The following is a 20,119-nucleotide window of genomic DNA, read 5'->3' as shown; positions in this document are numbered from 1 at the left end:
ATAATTGATCATCAATATTAGATCAAGGATTTGTAGTCTCTGTAAAAAAGAACAAATAATGAAAAAAGTGACAACCTGACTTTTGTAATATATATTTCTTGACAGTTATATTATCATGCAAATTATATCCTTTGGACTCAGTGGGAAGACAAATTATGATGCAATAACATAGTGGCTTCCTAATTCAACCCCCTCTCAATGGAATTTCAACTAATAACTGAAAATTAGAATTTTGACTTTTAATAGTTTCAAAAGACAGTGAGTGGAAAGATCACTATGCCCATGAAAATTATGTATACTATTTCATTTTGTCCAATCTGATATAAATTCCCTAATAACATAATTAAACTTTAATCAGGTGAAAGTGCTGCTTTCGGAAGATCCCTATTAGCACAGGGGTGTTACTTAGACTTGTATTTTCCTCATTCAAGAATACTGCTAAGGCAGATAACATGATAATATTCCCCTAACACGAATGATATATTAATTTGACCCAGAAACTAGAATATTGTCATATAATAATACAAATATTAAAATTGTAGTAGAGTTGATTAAGTGTTAGCAAAATTATCAAACTGAACTTGACAAATAAAACCCCAAAGTACATCGCCCCTTTGAAGCTGTAATTGACATATCACCAAATTTCAACATTTTAAAAACTCTTAAAAAAATCTATAGGGAACAGAAAAATCTTTTACACCCTTAATACAACTGTTCATAGTTATATTGATTAATGTATGTTAGTACCCCCACTGAAAGATAGAGTACGAGCAAAGATAGAGTAGGAACAGAAAAAAAATTTGGTTAATTTTTTTAATTGTTTGTTTAAAAATTCTCATCTTTAATAAAAAGGAATTCAATGGCAGGTTATAGAAGGTTTGGGTGGCTGAGATTACTTCTCTTGATCAGATTGACAGTTCAAAAGAGAGGATTGGTTCCGGATGCGTGATTCATAAACCCTCTAAACCCCCACTGAAAGATAGTGTAGGAACAAATATCAAAAAATTCAACTTTCGAAAAATACCCAAAACTTTTTTTATTGTTTGTTTAAAATTACATTATCTTGTTATTAAAAGAGAATTAAATATATAGTGATATAAGATTTGGATGACTGAGATTACTTGTCTTGATCAGATCGACGGCTCAAAAAGATAGGTTCAAGTTTGAATATTTGATTCATAAACCCTCTAAACCACCACTTAAAGATAATGTAGGAAGAAATATCAAAAGATTAAACTTCCAAAAAATGTCAATTTTTTTTTAACTGTCTGTTGAAAAATTATCCTCTTTCATAAAAAGAGAAGTAAATAGCAGGTGATAAAAGATTTGGACGGCTGAGATTGCGTCTCTTGATCAGATCGACGGCTCAAAAGAGAGGATCGGGTTTGAATATTTGATTCATAAACCCTCTAAACCACTGCTTAAAGATAGTGTAGGATCAAATATCAAAAGATTAAACTTCCAAAAAATATCCAAAATTTTTTAAATGTTTGTTTTAAAATTTTCTTTTATAAAAAGAGAATTCAATAGCAGGTGATAAAAGATTTGGACGGCTGAGATTACTTCTCTTGATCAGATTAATAAACCCTCCAAGCCCTCCCTAAACTTCAATCTTTCAATGGCGGGAGAAAACGAGAAACCCAAATCCGATGCGAGCGCCGGAGGAGCAGGGAAGCCGAAGAAGAGAAAGTATCTGCCTCACGCCGTATGTTTTTCCCCAATCTGCGTTTTCAATTGCTATTTTTTTTAATTTATTCATGCCGTAGGTTCTTCTAAGGTTGATTTTTTTAAAAAATTCTGTCGATTTCGCGCTGTCTTCATTCCCGTGGAGTGATTCGCTGGAAAGCTTTCAAAATTTTAGTTTAATTTTGTTGATTTCGGAAGATTTAGTGTGCATTTTGCGCCTTTTGTTGTCAGAGGCCGGCGAGGAAGGGTTCTTACCCGTTGCACCCCAGAGTAGAGGGTTTCTTCATCACATGCGATGGAGGTAGGGAGCGGCAAGCTGCTAATGATGCTCTCAGCCTACTTGATACCGTAAGATTTTGACTTTTTTATTATTGAATTTTCTCTATATCTTCTTTGGATTTTGTCGTTCGTGGTGCTGGAAGGAAATTTACATCCTGGCGTTGGTTTATTGGCTGCTGCTGCGTTAATCGGGTTCATTTATATTCATTTTAATTAATTTGATTCCCCAATTTTTTTGCGAGAAAATATTTTTCACTGTGACTGCTTTGTATTCTATATGCTTGAATTTTTCTCTACCTTCTTTCGATTTACATTCTGTCTTGTTCCAGAGTTTAGATTATGCAAGAAGAAATTTATGCTTTGTTTGGCTCAGGGAAACCCTTTCTGTACTAGAGTCTTTGTGGGTTTTTATTGGTTTTCTGGTGTTAGCCTTTTGGCTGGTGCTGTTTTTCTTTATTTCTTTCATTGTTATTCATGTGATTTAATTTACTTTGGAAGCTAGTTATGAATCTCCTGCATGCGAGTGAGAAATATTTGTTTTATTACAACTTAAATGTATCTCTTTAAATTGTTTCATTGAGGCTGCTTTGTGGGGATACAGCCTAAGGTGATTTGGGTAAAACAATCTAACCTAATGAGGAGTGCAACGATGCTGAAAAAGAGAAAGGTAGGGAGGGTCATGGATGTGTTGATCTGGAGAAAACTATTGGACAGAGGCTTCTACATTACCCTCTATCTTTGTTATCCCATCTTGGGCCATTAGTGAACCAGCCCATACCAGTTCAATGATGTATTTAATATCTCTTATTCTGGTACCGCATATGAGTTACCCTTAATTGGCCCAACCTATGCAATAGTTATGTATACCAGACCCTAATTCTAGATAAATGAGGTTTTTTCTCTTATTTGAAATCCTAGATCTGCTGAAGCAACAGCTAACAAAAGGGAACTACATTGTGTAAAGGTAATGTTCGATTCCAAAGTGGTAAGCAAAATGGTTTAATTCCTTTCATACAAAGGTAAAATATCCTGGTATATTGGCGTACATTTACTTGAAGACCTGAAGGAAAGAGGTTAACTGTGCCTAAGTGACATTTGATTTATAGGTTTGAATGATTGGAAGACTGTTTTATGAAAGAAGATTGTTGATGGGTTATGCCACTGAAATTTTAGTTTACTGTGAAGAACAAATGTGACCAATGATGAAACCTGTGAAAGCTCAAAATGATGTAGCCCAGGAACTTACATAATGGCCTTCTTGGGCTTGTATTATTTTATGTGATCAAGGTGGCCCGGAATCTAATGATGCTAATATCATCGAAGGGTGCATTACCAAAATATTAATCTGATGGGTCCGATATGCCCCATATGCTGTAAGATTTTGAGAATGTGGAGATAGAAAGCGAAAAGCTAGCGCGCCAGGGGAGACCGTCGCGCACTTGAACGTGTTTGGGTTTGACAGTCGCTCAGAATCCCATCAAATTGCTCATTATATGCAAAACATTCGTGTTCATTAGCTAAGGAGGAGCTTCTAGAAACCTTGACACTACTTTTTTGACTTCTTGATCTTTCTAAAACTTCATCAGTATTATAGAACCAAATATAAATTGGTGAATTTGAATTCTCACCCAGCTGCCTAACGCATACGTTTTGTTAGAGGCACCTGTTAACTCTGCTCGGAAGTTGTCCAGACAGATTCTTGATTTGTCTTCTGCTGAATTTAGTGTTCATTCTCGGTTGTGGCCTATTTGAAAATCTGCGGTGTACTATTGAATGCATTTCCTTGTTTTGAGAGAGCCGTTCTCCTCAAACTCTCCCTCTATGTGTGTGTGTGTGAGTTCTCTAATGCTTGTGGATTCAATGGTTGAAGGGCCTGGTTTTGAGGACACAGGATCCAGTTTCCTTTTTTTTAAAGAATGAGAATCCAGTTTCTTCAAGTATACATTTTTTGACTCTGCATCCAAGGTTCAAATTGTTCTTTTGCTGAGGGAAAAATCCTATTCCTGCTGTGATTGTCGTTTTGAATGAAAAATGTGCATGTATGGGACAAATATTTTCATTCGTTGGTAATTTCTTCTTGCTGATACGATGATTTCAAATCTAGTATCTCTTATGATTTCATGTTGTGGATAATATTGTTCATCTACCCCAGTACTCTTTCAAATCGTGAGGACTACAAATTAATATATCTTATTCTGTTAATTTACTTAGCTTTAAGTTGACCAAATGTGCTTCTACTCACGATTTTGATTCAATAATGATGACTTTTGTAGTTTCTGTAATCGCTCATGCAGTGTAACTATTTTGATCGGTACGATTTTTAAAATCACAATTGTCTTCCCTGCGTTGGGGCTTCAGAAAAAAACCAACTAATTCAAGAAGAGGTTTCATGCTTAGGTATGGCTTACAATAACTATTAGGCTGATATCCTTATTTAAGCCTCTTTAAAGATGACATAGATGCAATTGATATGTTTGTATGGACTTGGCATCAAAAAATAAGAGGGGCAAAAGATGAATAACAAAGAGACGATGGTCCAACAGTGCTCTATCAATGAAGTTATTTCTTCTGGGAAAACATGATACCTTGATGATTATTTAATGCTTGATGGTTTCCTTGTGGCTGCTGCATTTGTGGCTTACTTTATCTGTCTGATTTCGTTACAGTTTTATGAAGAGCTGACACAAGGAAAGAGTTCTGAAACTAAGAGCGAGATGGACGCAGCAAAACCTGTGAATAAGATAACCAAATTTAGTGATTCTGAGTCTTCTGATAGTGAAGAAAATTCTGATGTTGAGAATGCAAATGGTGGTGAACTGTCATGTGAAGCTGATGATACATCCGCGAAGAAACAACGGACAGAGACAGAGCCAGTTAGAAGAACTGAAGAGAAGCATATTGATGCACTCATTGAAGATGAATTAAAAGATCTGGGTGATAGGAAAAAGGTTTGTTCAAATTTCGGCAAGATTATGAGTTTATTTCCGTGCGCTATTTCTTTTTTGTGAGATAGCCCAAAGCTTGATCGTTCTTTGAAAAATTGAATTCATGAAGTTCTTTCTGTTTTGTATAGTCGTCAGCATGGTTAGTCATGGTGGATTTATCAAATTGAATATTATCGCTTTGTCTTTAAAAACACAGCACGAACTCTGCTTTAGAAAGGTCAACCAGGGAATATGTCCAGAACCCAGTCGGGGACCTTTTCAATCTTCAATTGAACAGACTCGTAGAGGGAATTAGGATGTAAGCAAGAGAAATTTATGAGTGTAGAGAAAGATGTAGGAAGAGAGAAAGATGCAGAAAAGATAGAAAGAAAGAAGGCGAACACACATTTCACATAGAACATGTGTATGACAAGATAGCTCCTCTCCTTGAGTCCGCTGACTCTCCTCTGTTCTTCCTTATTACTTCTTATTCTCCATAGTCTACTACACGATCATTATATGGGTTTATTTTAGTGGACTGCACTCAATGGCCTATGCTACGAATCATGGGCTTGACACAAACAAAGTGGTTGTCGTCCTCATCCTTTAACCTTTCTGGGCTGACGATGATGATAATATTATCATTGTTACTCATCCATGATGATTCTTGTCACTTGTCCATGACTAGGATGAGGATGACAACATTGTCATTGTCATCATCATCCTAATGGTGGAATATGGTGGGGACGATGGAAGGACGAATCCACTCGTCCACTGGCCGCCGCTGCAGCTGCCTCCTGCCATTGCCACTGTTAGCCACTACATTGTCACTGTCATTTCCATCACGTGATGGCTGACATGCCTGCAGCCGCTGTCCTTCTAGTCCTCGATAAAAATGAAGAGAGAACGATAATAATGAAAATAATTTTTATCGTCATTGTCACACACAGTGACAATGGTGATAATTTTGTGAATGAAGACGATGATTTCGTCACCATACCCCACCAGTGGTCACTTCATAAAAAAATCGTTTGGACTACTGCAGTTAGTAGAGATCCTTCCATGGTCTCGTCGAAATCATTGCACCTATGTATTCAAAAGTTCAATTACCTTTGAGAGAGATTCCACAACGGATAATCTTGGAATATATGAGGGTTAATTTTAACCCCTAGTTATGTGTAAAATATTTTGATGTTTAGAAGAAGATGGAGTAGATAGACAGAGATAGAAGGAAGCAAAAAAACACTACAACTTTTAATTATCAATACATGGGTCTTATGTATACATTGTCCATAATGGCTAGTTAGCCTCTAACGGTTAGCTTGCTCCATGGCTGGTCGGCATTTGACCTAGCCGCTAGTCAGAGCAAGAGATGGAGGCGGGAGAAAAAGAAAACCTGATTAACATTATTCCCTAGGGTTTCTCTGGTTTAAACCCCAGAGACTTACAAGTAAATGGGCTGGGCCCGCAAGTAAATGTGCTAGGGGATTGGCGAATTAGTGGGCCTCTTATATATGGGGCCCACATTTACAGAAAAACAAAGAAAGAAAGAAGGAAAAATAAAAAACTAGAAGAAATAAATGTAAGTTCCTCTGCTAACACCCCCCCTCAAGCTGGTGCATAGATGCTGTCAATGCCCAGCTTGGATGTCATCTGCTGGAAGTTATTGCCGGGAAGGCCTTTGGTCAAAATGTCAGCTAGTTGATCCAATGATGGAACATACTTCATCTGGATGATTCTGGAGTCAATTTTCTCTCTAATGAAGTGTCTGTCAACCTCCATATGTTTTGTTCGATCATGTTGTACTGGGTTATGTGCAATATCAATTGTGGATTTACTATCACAGTACAGGATGATTGGAGAGTCTTGAGAGAAACCTAAATCTTCTAGGATCCTTTTGATCCACAATGCTTCACATATCCCTTTTGCAACCGACCTGAATTCTGCCTATGCACTGGATCTGGCGACAACATCCTGCTTTTTACTTCTCCAGGTTATCTAATTCTTACCAATGAAGGAGCAATACCCGGATGTTGATCTCCAGTCTACTACTGACCCTGCATAATCGGCATCAGTGTAGATCTTTTCAGAATAATCGCCGTTTCCTCTGAATAGCAAACCATGTCCAGCTGTCCCTTTCAGATAGGCTAGCACTCTATGACCCACTTGCCAATGTGTTTCTCTTGGGTCATGCATAAACTGACTCAATACTCCAATGGCGAAGGCTATATCTGGTCTGGTATGGCTCAAGTAGATAAGTTTACCAACTAATCTTTGGTATTGTTCCTTGCTGACTCGACTGTCATCCTCGCATGCCCCTAGCTTCAAGTTTGAATCAATTGGAGTACAGGCGGGATTGGATTCCAGCATCCCAGTATCCTTTAGGAGATCAAGTATATATTTGCGTTGAGAGATGAATATTCCTTCTCTTGAGTAAGCTACTTCAATTCCTAGGAAGTATCTCAAGTGCCCCAAGGCTTTGATGGCAAATAGCTGTGACAGCTGTCTATTCAATTCCTGAATAGCTTTTCCATCATTTCCAGTAATTATGATGTCGTCTACATAGACCAACAATGCCACGACCCCCTCTGACTTGGAGTGTCTGACAAATAAGGTGTGATCCCAGTTACTCTGAGAGTACCCCATAGTTCTCATGGCCAGTAAAAATTTCCCAAACCAAGCACGTGGTGATTGTTTCAACCCATAGAGTGTCTTCTTCAGCTGGCAGACTCTATCGCCTAACTGAGAAGAGTAGTATCCTGGAGGTGGTTGCATGTATATTTCTTCCTCCAGGTCGCCATGCAAGAAGGCATTCTTGACATCATACTGGTTCAGATCCCACCCGGAGTTTGCTGCAAGTGCAATTAGAATCAGAACCGTGTTGAGTTTCGCCACTGGTGCAAAGGTCTCTGTATAGTCAATGCCATATGACTGATTATACCCTTTAGCTACAAGTATTGCCTTATACCTCTCCAGTGAGCCATCCGAACTGTATTTTATGGTGTAAACCCACTTACACCCCACACACTTCCTGCCCAGTGGAAGTGGTGTTATCTCCCAGGTTTCATTTTTCCTGAGGGCCGTCATTTCTGCATCCATAGCTGACTTCCACTTAGGATCCTTTACAGCTTCTTCCACAGTCTGTGGTACACTTATCTCGTCCAATTTGGCAAGGAAAGTGTGGTATTCTGAAGACAACTTCCTATAGCTAACCACGTTACATATAGGATATCTTGGACGTTGGGTGCAGATTCTATTCCCTTTCCTCAGTGCAACTGGCCAACTCAAGACTTCCATTTCCTGCATTAGGTCTTCTTGGTGTCTTAACTCAGTCTCCTCTGCTCTTGATTCCAGTATCGTTTCAGGGGATTCCTGTTGTTGGTGTTCCTCCGGCCTTTCCTCATTCTGATCTTCGCTGTCTCTGGTCTGCTCATGTTCTTCCACTGGCAACTCTCTCCTGGTGGCAGTCACTTCCCATAACTGACACTCAACATATTCTCTACATTGTGTCAAATTATCATGAACTTTCTCTGTTGACTCAGCATAGAACATCTGCTGCTCATTAAACGTCACATCGACAGACACAATAATCTTTCTCTGATCAGGGAGAAAGCATCTGTATCCTTTTTGAGTTGAGGAATAGCCCACAAACACACACTTTTCTGCCCTTGGATTGAGTTTACTACCTGGACTGTGTACATGTGCAAATGCTACACACCAAATGTTCTCATTGGCAATTCATTCTTTGTCCTTTGGTCATGACAGAAGGTTGACGTCATCTCTGTTGGACTCTGATAATTCAGTTTCCTGGAAGGCAATCGATTGATTAGATAGACAGCTGAAAGGAGAGCTTCTGCCCACAAGTATTGTGGTGCACGTGCATGGATAAGCAACGTCCTTGCGGTGTCAACCTTTTGACCTATCTTCCTCTCTGCTACCCCATTTTGCTGTGGGGTGTTCACACATGATGACTCTTGGACTATGCCCGGATTGAAAAAGAATTTTGATAGTTCTTGTTAAAGAAATCTTTCGCATTGTCTGACCGAAATTTTTTTATGGCAACTCCATATTGATTCTTCACTATGTGGCAAAATCCCTGAATGATATCAGGTGCTTCTGACTTATTTTTGAACAGGTGTACCCATGTGCTTCTGGTGCGGTCATCAATTAAGACAATGAACCATCTTTTTCCTGAAATGGATGGGATTCTACAGCGCCCCCACACATTGCTGTGAATCAATGTGAAGGGCAGTGAGCTTCTCTCACTAGCATTTTTAAATGATGCCCGTTTGTGCTTCCCAAGTGACATGAATCGCAAACTAGTTTAGAAACATCCAGATGTTCAACAAAAGTTGGGTACATTTTTCTCAAAACATCAAAAGAGGGGTGTCCATGTCGAGCATGCACCATCTTCAGCTGCTCCAGCTTTCTAGACATTGTTGCTCCTGCCACCATCATCACTTTTCCCGTGCCATCATCCAGCTGGAGGAGCCCATTTTTCTCTTTAATTGATCCAATCTTCATATTTAGTACCTTGTCAAACACGAAACACCCATCAGATCTTAGAACAACCGAACAATTAATGTCTTTGATTAGTCGCTGTGGAGAAATCAGTTGTGCCTTTAACAGAGGCACATGGAGAACGCCTTTAAGAAGTCCCAATTCTCTAATGTGCACCGTACCGATGCCTGCCACTTGGAGGATTTTTCCCCCCAGCAGTAATCACTTTTCTCTGATTTTCACAGCAAGAATATGAATAAAATTTTGAGTGATCAGGGGTCATATGATCTGTTGCTCCTGAGTCAATAATCCAATTCATTCCGAGAACGGATGTATGAAAGGCATGAGAAATAAGATAATCACCTGATCTGGTAATGGAGGCAGATCCAAACAGGGACTTGAGTCTTTCCACTTCTTCCCTAAGAACAGAGATTTCTTCCCCTGGGTTCTTGGGCACCATTTTTGGTTCTTCAGAGACAACTGTTTCACAGCCTTCCTGGGCGCTGCCTTGGACTGTTACTGCATTTGCCTGACCCTGACAGGGAGGTCGATTCCGCAATTTCCAACATTGCTCGATATTGTGGTTTCGCTTCTTGCAGTATTTGCAGAACATGCTCTCCTGTGACTGGGACTTTGACTGTTTCTGAGGCTGTGACTTCCAATTCTGACTCCGCTGATCCCCTTGAACTGCCGGAGACTTCTGAGACCTCTGTGATGCCGCCTTCACCAGCAATCCGGCTCCACTTTCTCCTTGGGTAGATTCAGACATCACGCCCAGTCTTTCTTCTTCTTCTCTCGCCAGTCTGAAGGCTTCCTCTAGGTCAGGTACTATTTCTCGATTCAACAGTTTACTCCGCATACTTTCATACTCCATATTAAGACCCAATAGAAACTTGTAGAGTCTATCCTTCTTTGTTTTATTGCCATTCATTTGATTCAGGGTCTTTGATAGGTCTGTAGTAATCAATTTCTCGCCATATAGCTTGTAGCTCATTGGCGTATACAGTGACTGTCTTGTCCCCTTGAACCAGATTGGCTGCCTTAGCAATTAGGCTATATATTCTCCAATTCTTCCCCTTTGAGCTGCCTTAAGAAGGAAATTCCTTGCATTCATTTCCAAGCATGCTTCCAAGAAGCCAAGCTCGGATTAGGGCATCATCCTGCTTCCAACTTTTGTACCCCGCACTGCTAGGGTCCCCAGTGGTAAACAAATGATCAGAAAGACCTCTCCCTTCAAGGATGATCCCAGATTGCCTTGGCGGTCTTAAGAAGAAGGAAATTCTTGCATTCATTTCCAAGCATGCTTCCAAGAAGCCAAGCTCGGATTAGGGCATCATCCTGCTTCCAACTTTTGTACCCCGCACTGCTAGGGTTGTTTGGCGCCCTTTAAAGGGCCCCTACATATTGCTCCCACGTGTGAGCTACTTAAGAAGGCTCTCAGGTGGGAGGTTCATAAGAGGGTGGGTCCCACATGTGACCATTAAGAGGGAGATCACACGTGGGAACCCTGTAAGTGACGATTTTTAGAATATCAGAGGCTCCCATGTGGGCCACTTATAAGGTGTGACCCACTCACAATGGAGTTCCAAGGATGAGAGAGAGAGAGAGAGAGATATGGTAGTTCCAGTTCAACACCCCCCCGCAAGCTAGGTGTGGATGTTGTCCATGCCTAGCTTGGACACCAATGACTGGAATCGCGATGTTGGAAGCGCCTTCGTGAAGATATCAGCTTTCTGGTCGATCGATGGCACAAACAAGGGTTGAATAACCCCTCTGTCGATGTTCTCAGCCAGGTAGTGCCGATTCAAGGCCATATGCTTCGTCCTGTCGTGCTGAACCGGATTCTTGACGATTGCCAATGCCGATTGGTTGTCGCAATACAGCCGGATGCTCTGATCTCCATAGAGACACAAATCTTCAAGTAAGTGCTTCAACCACCGACACTCTGACACACCTCTCTTCAAGGCACGGAGCTCTGCCTCAGCACTGGACAGCGACACTTCTTTCTGTTTCTTGCTCCGCCACGTAATCAGACTTCCACCCAAGAACGTGCAGTAGCCTGATGTTGATCTCCGGTCAACTATGGATCCTGCCCAATCTGAGTCGGTATACGCTTCTAGTGCGAGTCCCCCTTCCCGAGTAAAGAGAAGGCCCTGTCCAACAGTATACTTTAGGTAAGCCAAGATTCGGAAGGCCGCCTGTAGATGGATTTCATGTGGAGTGCTCATGAACTGGCTGAGTAGAGACACAGCAAACGCAATATCAGGTCTTGTATGGTTTAGGTAGATCAACTTCCCAACCAGTCTCTGATAGAAACTCTTGTCCACCGCAGCTCCATCATCCCCTGTCCCAATTTTGACGTTCGGGTCGAGTGGAGTTGCGGCAGGCTTGCACCCCAACTGTCCAGTTTCCTTCAATAGGTCCAGCGTATACTTGTGTTGGCTCAGTGAAATGCCATCCCGGGAATGGGCAACTTCGATGCCCAAAAAATACTTCAACAGGCCCAACTTCTTTAGGTCAAATTGTCTTGCTAGAGCTTCACTCAGCTGCTGTGCTGCAACTACATCGCTGCCGGTGATGAGAATGTCGTCTACATAGACGATAAGTAGGGAGACTGTCCCGTCTTTTCCGTGTTTGATAAACAATGTGTGGTCTCCTCTTGCTTGATGATAGCCTAAGTTCAGCATTGTCTTTGTGAATCTCCCAAACCATGCTCTAAGGGACTGCTTGAGTCCATAGAGCGCCTTTTTCAATTTACATACGAGATGCCCCGAACCCGGTGGTTGGTATCCCGGTGGATATTGCATGTAGACTTCCTCTTCCAGTTCCCCATGGAGGAACGCATTCTTGACGTCAAATTGAAGAATTTCCCAGTCACTCTTCGCAGCTATAGCAATCAGTACTCGTACTGTATTGAACTTCGCGACAGGAGCAAATGTCGCGCCATAGTCAATACCTTGCATCTGAGTATATCCCTTCGCCACAAGTCGGGCCTTCAACCTCTCAAGTGCCCCGCTGCAGTGAAACTTTGGGGTAAATACCCACTTGCAGCCCACTGTTCGCTTCCCATTGGGGAGTGGAACAATGTCCCAAGTGTCATTTCTTTCTAGGGCAGACATCTCTTCGTCCATTGCAGCTCTCCAGGCCGGATGTCGGAGAGCCTCCTCGACCCGGGTGGGAATGACGATATCTCCTAGAGCTGTTAAGAAACTCTTATAGCTTTCTCCCAGTTTTTCATACCGCACGTACTGGCCAATAGGATACTTGACAGTTGATCGGCAGGATCGTACACCCTTCCTTAACGCAATCGGCCATCCCAAATCATCCTGGACCAGTTCAGGTGGTGGACTAACCTCCACTGGTTCCGACGGGACTTCTTCAACATTTTCCTCAGGTGGACTCGAGGTCTGAATTTCATCATCAGCCTGCTCTTCTATCACAATCTCAGGTTCCTCGGTTCCACAATTCTCTTCATTCAGTTCACTGGGACTGGCACTCTCGTCTGACTGTTCACCACTGGTCGATACATCGGATCTCACTGCTGGGATGGACAGAAACTCCAGTCCACTTGCATCAACTTCTGCCACTTCTGCCATGGATCTGGGCGGCTCTGCAGACGCATAGAACGGTTCAGATTCATGAAAAACCACATCTGCAGAAACGAAGAACTTCCGGGATGTGGGGTGGTAACATCGATATCCTTTTTGAGTACCCGAGTATCCCACGAAGACACACTTCAGTGCCCGGGGATGAAGTTTTCCCCCACTTTGATGCACGTACACAGTGCATCCAAAAATGCGCGCAGGCAACCCGGAGAACAATTTCAGACGGGGGAACTCAGCACTTAGCAGGCCCAGAGGTGACTGATATCCCAATACTCTCATCGGTGTCCGATTAATCAAATAGGTAGACGTAAGGACTGCCTCACCCCAGTAGTGCTTGGCAGATTAGTTTGGAACAGTAACGAGCAGTCAGTCATAGCCAGAGTGTACCCGAGGCGACGTTCTGCCAAACCATTCTGTTGAGGAGTATTGATACACGAGGATTCATGCAGAATTCCCCGGTCTGAGAGGTAGGTCTTAGTAGTCCCGTTAAAAAATTCAGAGCCGTTGTCTGTTCTGAACTTCTTCACAGTCCTTCCAAACTGTGTGGAAATCAACTCGCAGAATTGAATCATAACCTGCGGAACCTCTGCCTTCGACCTAAGCAGATATGTCCACATTGTCCTTGTACAATCATCAATGAACACCACAAAATACCGGCACCCTGTAAGGCTCATCGTGGGACAAGGTCCCCATACATCACTATGGATGCACTCAAACGGTGTGAGACAGCGTTCATCAACCGATTTAAAACTTGACCGACGATGTTTGGCCAAGTGACAGGCCTCACAAAACAACTTATCATCCAAAACACCACGAAATAGAGTAGGATAACAGTTTTTCATCAAGTCAAAAGGTGGGTGCCCCATTTGCCGATGTAGGTGTATCACCCGCTCCTCCCCTTTCCGATTTCGCTGCGTCACCAAGCGCTGTTGCAGAGGCAGATCAAGGAGGAGAAGTCCGCCTTCACGTCTAAAGGATGAAATCTTCTTCCCGGAGACCTTGTCACAGAGAAAGCAGCTGTCACTGTCGAGAATAAACCGCCATCCATAATCATCTACTATTCTTTGAATAGAAATTAGATTGGCCCTGAGATCTTGGACGTTTAATACCCTCTTGAGAATCCCAAGGTTGTCTACTGAGATGTCCCCCACTCCCTTGACCAACAAGGAACCTCCACCTGCAGTTTGAACTTTGTGAGGGGTCCCAGCTTGAACATAGGTTTGAAACAACGACCCCTCTGGGGACATATGATCTGTTGCCCCGGTATCAGCTACCCATTCAGGAGGAGAAGAATTACCTGACTTCACAAGGGCTGTGGAGCTCAGGCGTTCCTGGACTTCATCGACTTCTGGGCTTGGGACAGCAGCACTTGAGTTTTGCGGCTGTGACGCCACCACCATAGCTTTCTTCCCCGAGGTGGAGTTCTGATTCTTCCAAGCCAACTTCCAGCAGTTCTCCTTGGTGTGACGGCGCTTCTTGCAATAATTGCAGAAAAGTGCATCACGGCCGTCCTCTCTTTCGCCACTAGCTGCTGGGATTGGTTGTGTCTGTCGTGCTGTCCAGTTCCCCGTTGGGTTCGCCTGACTCTCAGGTTTCCTGGTGAGCAGCGCAGCGGAATTTTGTCCCTGAGAGTCGGGTGTCACCCCAAATCTGCTCTCGGCCTGCAGTACAGCACTTATAGCTTCCTCCAGGGTAGGTAGTTTTTCCCGGTGGAGGAGCTGGTTCCTCACTGACTCATATACTTGGTTAAGTCCCATTAAGAAGGTAAAGATCCGCTGCTTCAGAATATACTGGCGCTCCACAGACAGCGGATTTTGTGTAGGCCATAGGTGATCGATCTCCCTCCAGATTGCCTTCAGACGTGAAGAGTATTGACGGATATTCTCTGCCCCTTGACGAGCCGTGGACTCCTGCACTTTCAATTCGTAAATGCGCCAGTCGTGGGACTGTTCTGCAGTGTATCGCTGGATCTCGTCCCACAACTCCTTGACAGTATCGCAGTAAAGAAAGTCTCGGCGCATCTCTGGCGTCATTGACCTCAACATCCAGCTCAGGATGAGAGATTCTTCTGCCTTCCACTTCTTAAAGTCTGAATCTGCCGCAGTCCTAGGCAGATCAGTCAAATGGTCTCCCAGCAAACATCCATAGACGGTTAGGGTAACCATCTTGGACCATTCAAACATGTTTCCCCCATCAAACTTTACTTCTGAAGGGGGAAACACCACAGCTGGTCTCCCTAGCTCCTGTACTTGGGTCGAAGAGCTACTCTGGACCGCACTTTCATCTTCAAGAGCCACATTGTCATCTCCTCGACTTGCCATTGTATAAGTAGACACCACAAGTGCCTAAACCGCAGCTGGGAGCTAACTGAAATGAAGATTCAGATCCCTGAGAAAGGCTTGAAGACAGAGAGACCTTGATAAGGAAGATCCAAAGGTCTCACTGAGAGAGTAATCAGAGGATCAGAGCTCAGATACCATGTTAGATAGCACAAGAAGCTCCAGCCAGAGGCGGAGCCTTAGAGAGGACAAGGAAAACAGAGACTTCATTAGCTAGTTTTCGGCTAGGGTTGTTTGGCGCCCTTTAAAGGGCCCCTACATGTGCTCCCACGTGTGAGCTACTTAGAAGGCTCTCACGTGGCACGTTCATAAGAGGGTGGGTCCCACGTGTGACCATTAAGAGGGAGATCACACGTGGGAACCCTGTAAGTGACGATTTTTAGAATATCAGAGGCTCCCATGTGGGCCACTTATAAGGTGTGACCCACTCACAATGGAGTTCCAAGGATAAGAGAGAGAGAGAGAGAGAGAGAGAGAGAGAGAGAGAGAGAGAGAGAGAGAGAGAGAGAGAGAGAGAGAGAGAGAGATGGTAGTTCCAGTTCAACAGTCCCCAGCGGTAAACAAATGATCAGAGAGACCTCTCCCTTCAAGGATGATTTCCGCATACTCACCCCAGTGGAGTGTATCCAACCCATCGTACTTGAGGGGTTCAGGAATGCCTGTAAAGGTGTGTTGTACCATCCTTTCACGATCATGGAGTAATACAGAATCACTGGAACTCGCCTTCGTCATCTCTGTGGCCATTGTCAAAGCCCAGAGATTCCAATGATCTATCTAGGAGACCCTTCTCGTTTCCTTGGAATAACAAGTTTCTTCTTCTTCTAGGATCGAGAGGAGATAGATCAGGTTTCTTCTTCCATGGACGACAAACTTCCCATGTCCGGCTCTGATACCATGTTAGCTTGCTCCATGGCTGGTCGGCATTTGACCTAGCCGCCAGTCAGAGCAAGAGGAGGCGGGAGAAAAAGAAAACCTGATTAACATTATTCCCTAGGGTTTCTCTGGTTTAAACCCCAGAGACTTACAAGTAAATGGGCTGGGCCCACAAGTAAATGTGCTAGGGGATTGGCGAGTTAGTGGGCCTCTTATATATGGGGCCCACATTTACAGAAAAACAAAGAAAGAAAGAAGGAAAAATAAAAAACTAGAAGAAATAAATGTAAATTCCTCTGCTAACAATTATCAATACATGGGTCTTATATATACATTGGCCATAATGGCTAGTTAGCCTCTAACGGCTAGTTCGACTAGCCGTTACTTACCCGATTTGCCATTTAAGCAAATCGGGTAATGTCTTTGGGGGCCCATGTGTACTCTTTGTGGGCCCGGTCCATATTCGTCCACATTATGTATCCATCCATTAATTTTAACCCCTAGTCACTTCATAAAAAATTTGTTTGGACTACTGCAGTTAGTAGAGATCCTTCCATGGTCTCGTTGAAATCATTGCACCTATGTATTCAAAAGTTCAATTACCTTCGAGAGAGATTCCACAACGGATAATCTTGGAATATATGAGGGGTTAATTTTAACCCCTTAGTTATGTATAGTCAAATGAGAACCAGTGAAAAATCAGTATCTGGGTTGCCTATGAAGTTTCAACTACGATTGGAGTCTTTTGGCATCTTATTTCCTTTATGATTTAATTGGAATTCCTCTATGCATTTATCCAGCGGAAGTTTGTTTGCAGAGACATTTTGTGACCCTCGATTCGGGTTGTAATGGTTGCATCTTCATTCAAATGAACAAGGGAGCAGGTGATCCGTCTCCGTCTAGCATTGCTCAGCACATGATGAGCTCACTTGCGTCTTCGCGAAAGCATGTGTCAAGGTCAATTTGTTGAAATTTTCATTAATAATCCAATTATTGTTGAAGGTTGCTTTCTTATGAATCTTTGTTCTCTTACAGATTTATTCTGCGTGTTTTACCCACTGAGGTGTCATGCTATGCTTCTGTTGATGAAATCACCAAAGAAATTAAGCCTCTAATTGCTCAGTACTTTCCTGAAGACTCTTCGACTCCCTTAAAGGTATCGTCTCTGTTTTTTTCTTAATATTCTTACCAATATATTTTTTTGATTGTCTAACCTCTTGATTAAAGTTCATGAAGTATAATCTTTCATAGAACACTTTATTTCATTGTGTGATTTGGTCGTCCTTGCAGTATGCTGTTTTATATGAAGCCCGGGCGAATTCTGGTATTGACAGAAAGACGATCATAGATACAGTAGCAAAATCTGTCCCAGAGCCGCATAAAGTAGATCTCACTAACCCTGACAAAACCATCATCGTGGAGATAGTCAAGGTACACTTTCTTTGGCCTGTTAAAGTTTTTCACACTTGACTATTCATTGAAGATTACATCTGTGACTTCTGTTTTGATCACATTTTTACAACTATATTTAGGAAAATTTTCGATGTCCTGTATTAGAATTACTCTGTTTTTTATTCCTGCATTAAGGGTTTCTAATAAATGATCGTGATCATCCATATGTTGATGAAAAATTGTCTTCGTCATTCATCTAATCCACACATGGATAAGGATGGTGATGAAGAAATTTAGGGATGACGATGATAAGGACAAATTTTTCATCGTATGCCAACATTAATTATTTATTTTTTTGAAGAAAATGCCAACCTTAATTATCGTACGCAATATGTTTCTCTGCTGAATTTTAAATTACTGCACATATTACTGTTGGAGTTCTAAATAGACTATTATAGCCTAAACTTATTGTTTTTGCTAAATGCACTTTAAATCATTTTTTTATAATCCTGTTGTTTGGGTTTGAAGATTATCTTAACACCCCTCAACAGAACCTTAATCTTCGTACGCCATATGTTTCTTTGCTGAATTTTGAATTACTACACATATTACTGTTGGAGTTCAAAATAAACTATTATACCCTAAACTCATTGTTTTTGCTAATTGCACTTCAGATCATTTTTTTATAGTCCTGTTGTTTAGGTTTGAAGATTATCTTAGCACCCCTCAACAGAACCATTGAAATTACAAAAGATAAACGGGTCGTATACTTTGAGATAAATTTCTTTCAATTCGACGTGAATTTTTACTGAACATACTGGATTATTTTCCTTCTTTTCTACATCTTGCAGACTATATGTTTGATTGGTGTGGTGGAGAAGTACAAAGAGCTATCCAAGTATAACGTGCGACAGCTGACAATCCAGCCCAAGAAAACCCCAGATTCTTAAGGAGCACTAAATGTTAATGGTTGAAGACCACTTTAGATTGCTATCTATGTCAAAGAAATAATTCTAACCTTGAGATATTTTAGTAATCTTAATTTATCGTGTTTGATTCTTCATATTTCCCTGCATACATCATCTCATCATAGAAGATATTGAGAAAACCCATGTTACCATGCATTAATCAATAGAAGGAGATCAATGACACTTTGAGAATATATACTTCTGTTCTATATGTTCTTATTTGGGTTATACTTGATTTCTTTTTTTGGGTTATACTGGTTGATCACTGTTTTCGGGTGATCTTCCCTCTTTTCGTTAAAAAAACTATATGAATGTCCAGCCGGGTCAATAGCTCAGAATTACATGTTTGGAGCAAACTGATAAGATCCCTGCCTATCTAAGATTGGTTTTGTCACGATACCCCACTAAAGGCATTTTGATCATTTTGTCATTATGTATTTCCTTTAAATAATAACGCAGCTTTCTAGGATGGTAGCCAAGAAGAAGTTAAATTCCATGTCTTTTTGCTCCATGTTTAAGTTCTCCTCAATATAGATGGTCCCATTAATTTATTTAATGTCCCAATATTATGGTTTAGAACATCATAAATAATTGTAAACACAATCTTTTTGAAAAGATTTAAATGAGACTTATCTTTTACTCATAGGGATAAGTAAACTGGTTATTTAAAGTTCATCTGGGATAACATCCCACCAAATAAGGAAGAGTCCCAAGCAAGTTTTGAAGGCAGACCCACCTAAAGCCAACACAAGCAGAACCATACCAGATAGTTTGCATCAGTGGGATGTCCAAAGTAAGGATTTTAGGGCTCACTCTCAACTTCCATTTCAACCACTATATGGCAGTCAGGTTGTCCAACAAGTAAAATAGTCCTGAGGTATGGTTAGTTGCATTGGGTACCAAGAAAACTTAATAATATTTACATATTTTAATTCTCCTCTATTTAGTACAAACTAAATGTATTTTATTTTCAATATAATTATGCATGTTTAAAATTTTTAATTCATCTATATTAGTGTTTAAGGGTTATCTTTTAACCAATTATGGTCAAAATAACTAACCCAATCACAATCGTAATCAGCTATGTGATTAAGTCCATAAAACTTATAACTATAATCGTCAATATATTCCCATGATTTTTTTTTTAATTTTTTTCTTGTTAATGATAGTAAAAGAGATGTAAATAATTATAACTAGGGACTTACACTTAATGTTAAGGTTTTAGATATTTGTATAGAGTTCTTGTATATAAAACCATAAACGTAGATGCTATGGACTAACTTGCACCGATGACTTGAGAAGCTATTTCAGTGAGAATTAACCAAAAACTACTTTTAAAAAGTGAAAAACTATAACAGGATGGGAAATCGCATTGACCGAACTCATGGACAAGTTTTAATGCAGGGTTAAACAAACAAATAAATTACTCTTCCATTAAAGATTCAGATAAGTGGATACAGAAGTGAGATAGGAACTCCGATGATACAAATAAGAAGAGTCAGAAGTGAGATAGGAACTCCTATGATACTTTGCTAAATGAAATGAGTAACAAA

The 20,119-nt window shown here is 41.3% G+C and overlaps 1 protein-coding gene across 1 annotated transcript; it reads left to right on the top strand.

The window, feature by feature from the left end:
• Positions 1–1,560: 1,560 nt before the first annotated feature.
• Positions 1,561–18,661, top strand: LOC144715717 (THUMP domain-containing protein). The gene is made up of 7 exons (XM_078590686.1): positions 1,561–1,705; positions 1,918–2,034; positions 4,632–4,913; positions 17,024–17,163; positions 17,242–17,362; positions 17,497–17,637; positions 18,450–18,661. Exons 1-7 carry the CDS (start codon positions 1,619–1,621, stop codon positions 18,546–18,548), a joined length of 987 nt encoding a protein of 328 aa, XP_078446812.1. The 5' UTR covers positions 1,561–1,618; the 3' UTR covers positions 18,549–18,661.
• The last annotated feature ends 1,458 nt before the right edge of the window (positions 18,662–20,119 follow it).

The sequence above is a fragment of the Wolffia australiana genome, chromosome 19 (genome assembly GCF_029677425.1).
Source record: "Wolffia australiana isolate 7733 chromosome 19, ASM2967742v1".
NCBI lineage: Eukaryota > Viridiplantae > Streptophyta > Magnoliopsida > Alismatales > Araceae > Wolffia > Wolffia australiana.
The sequence above is the reverse complement of the archived record's forward strand: the minus strand, read 5'-3'. Positions and strand labels throughout refer to the sequence as shown.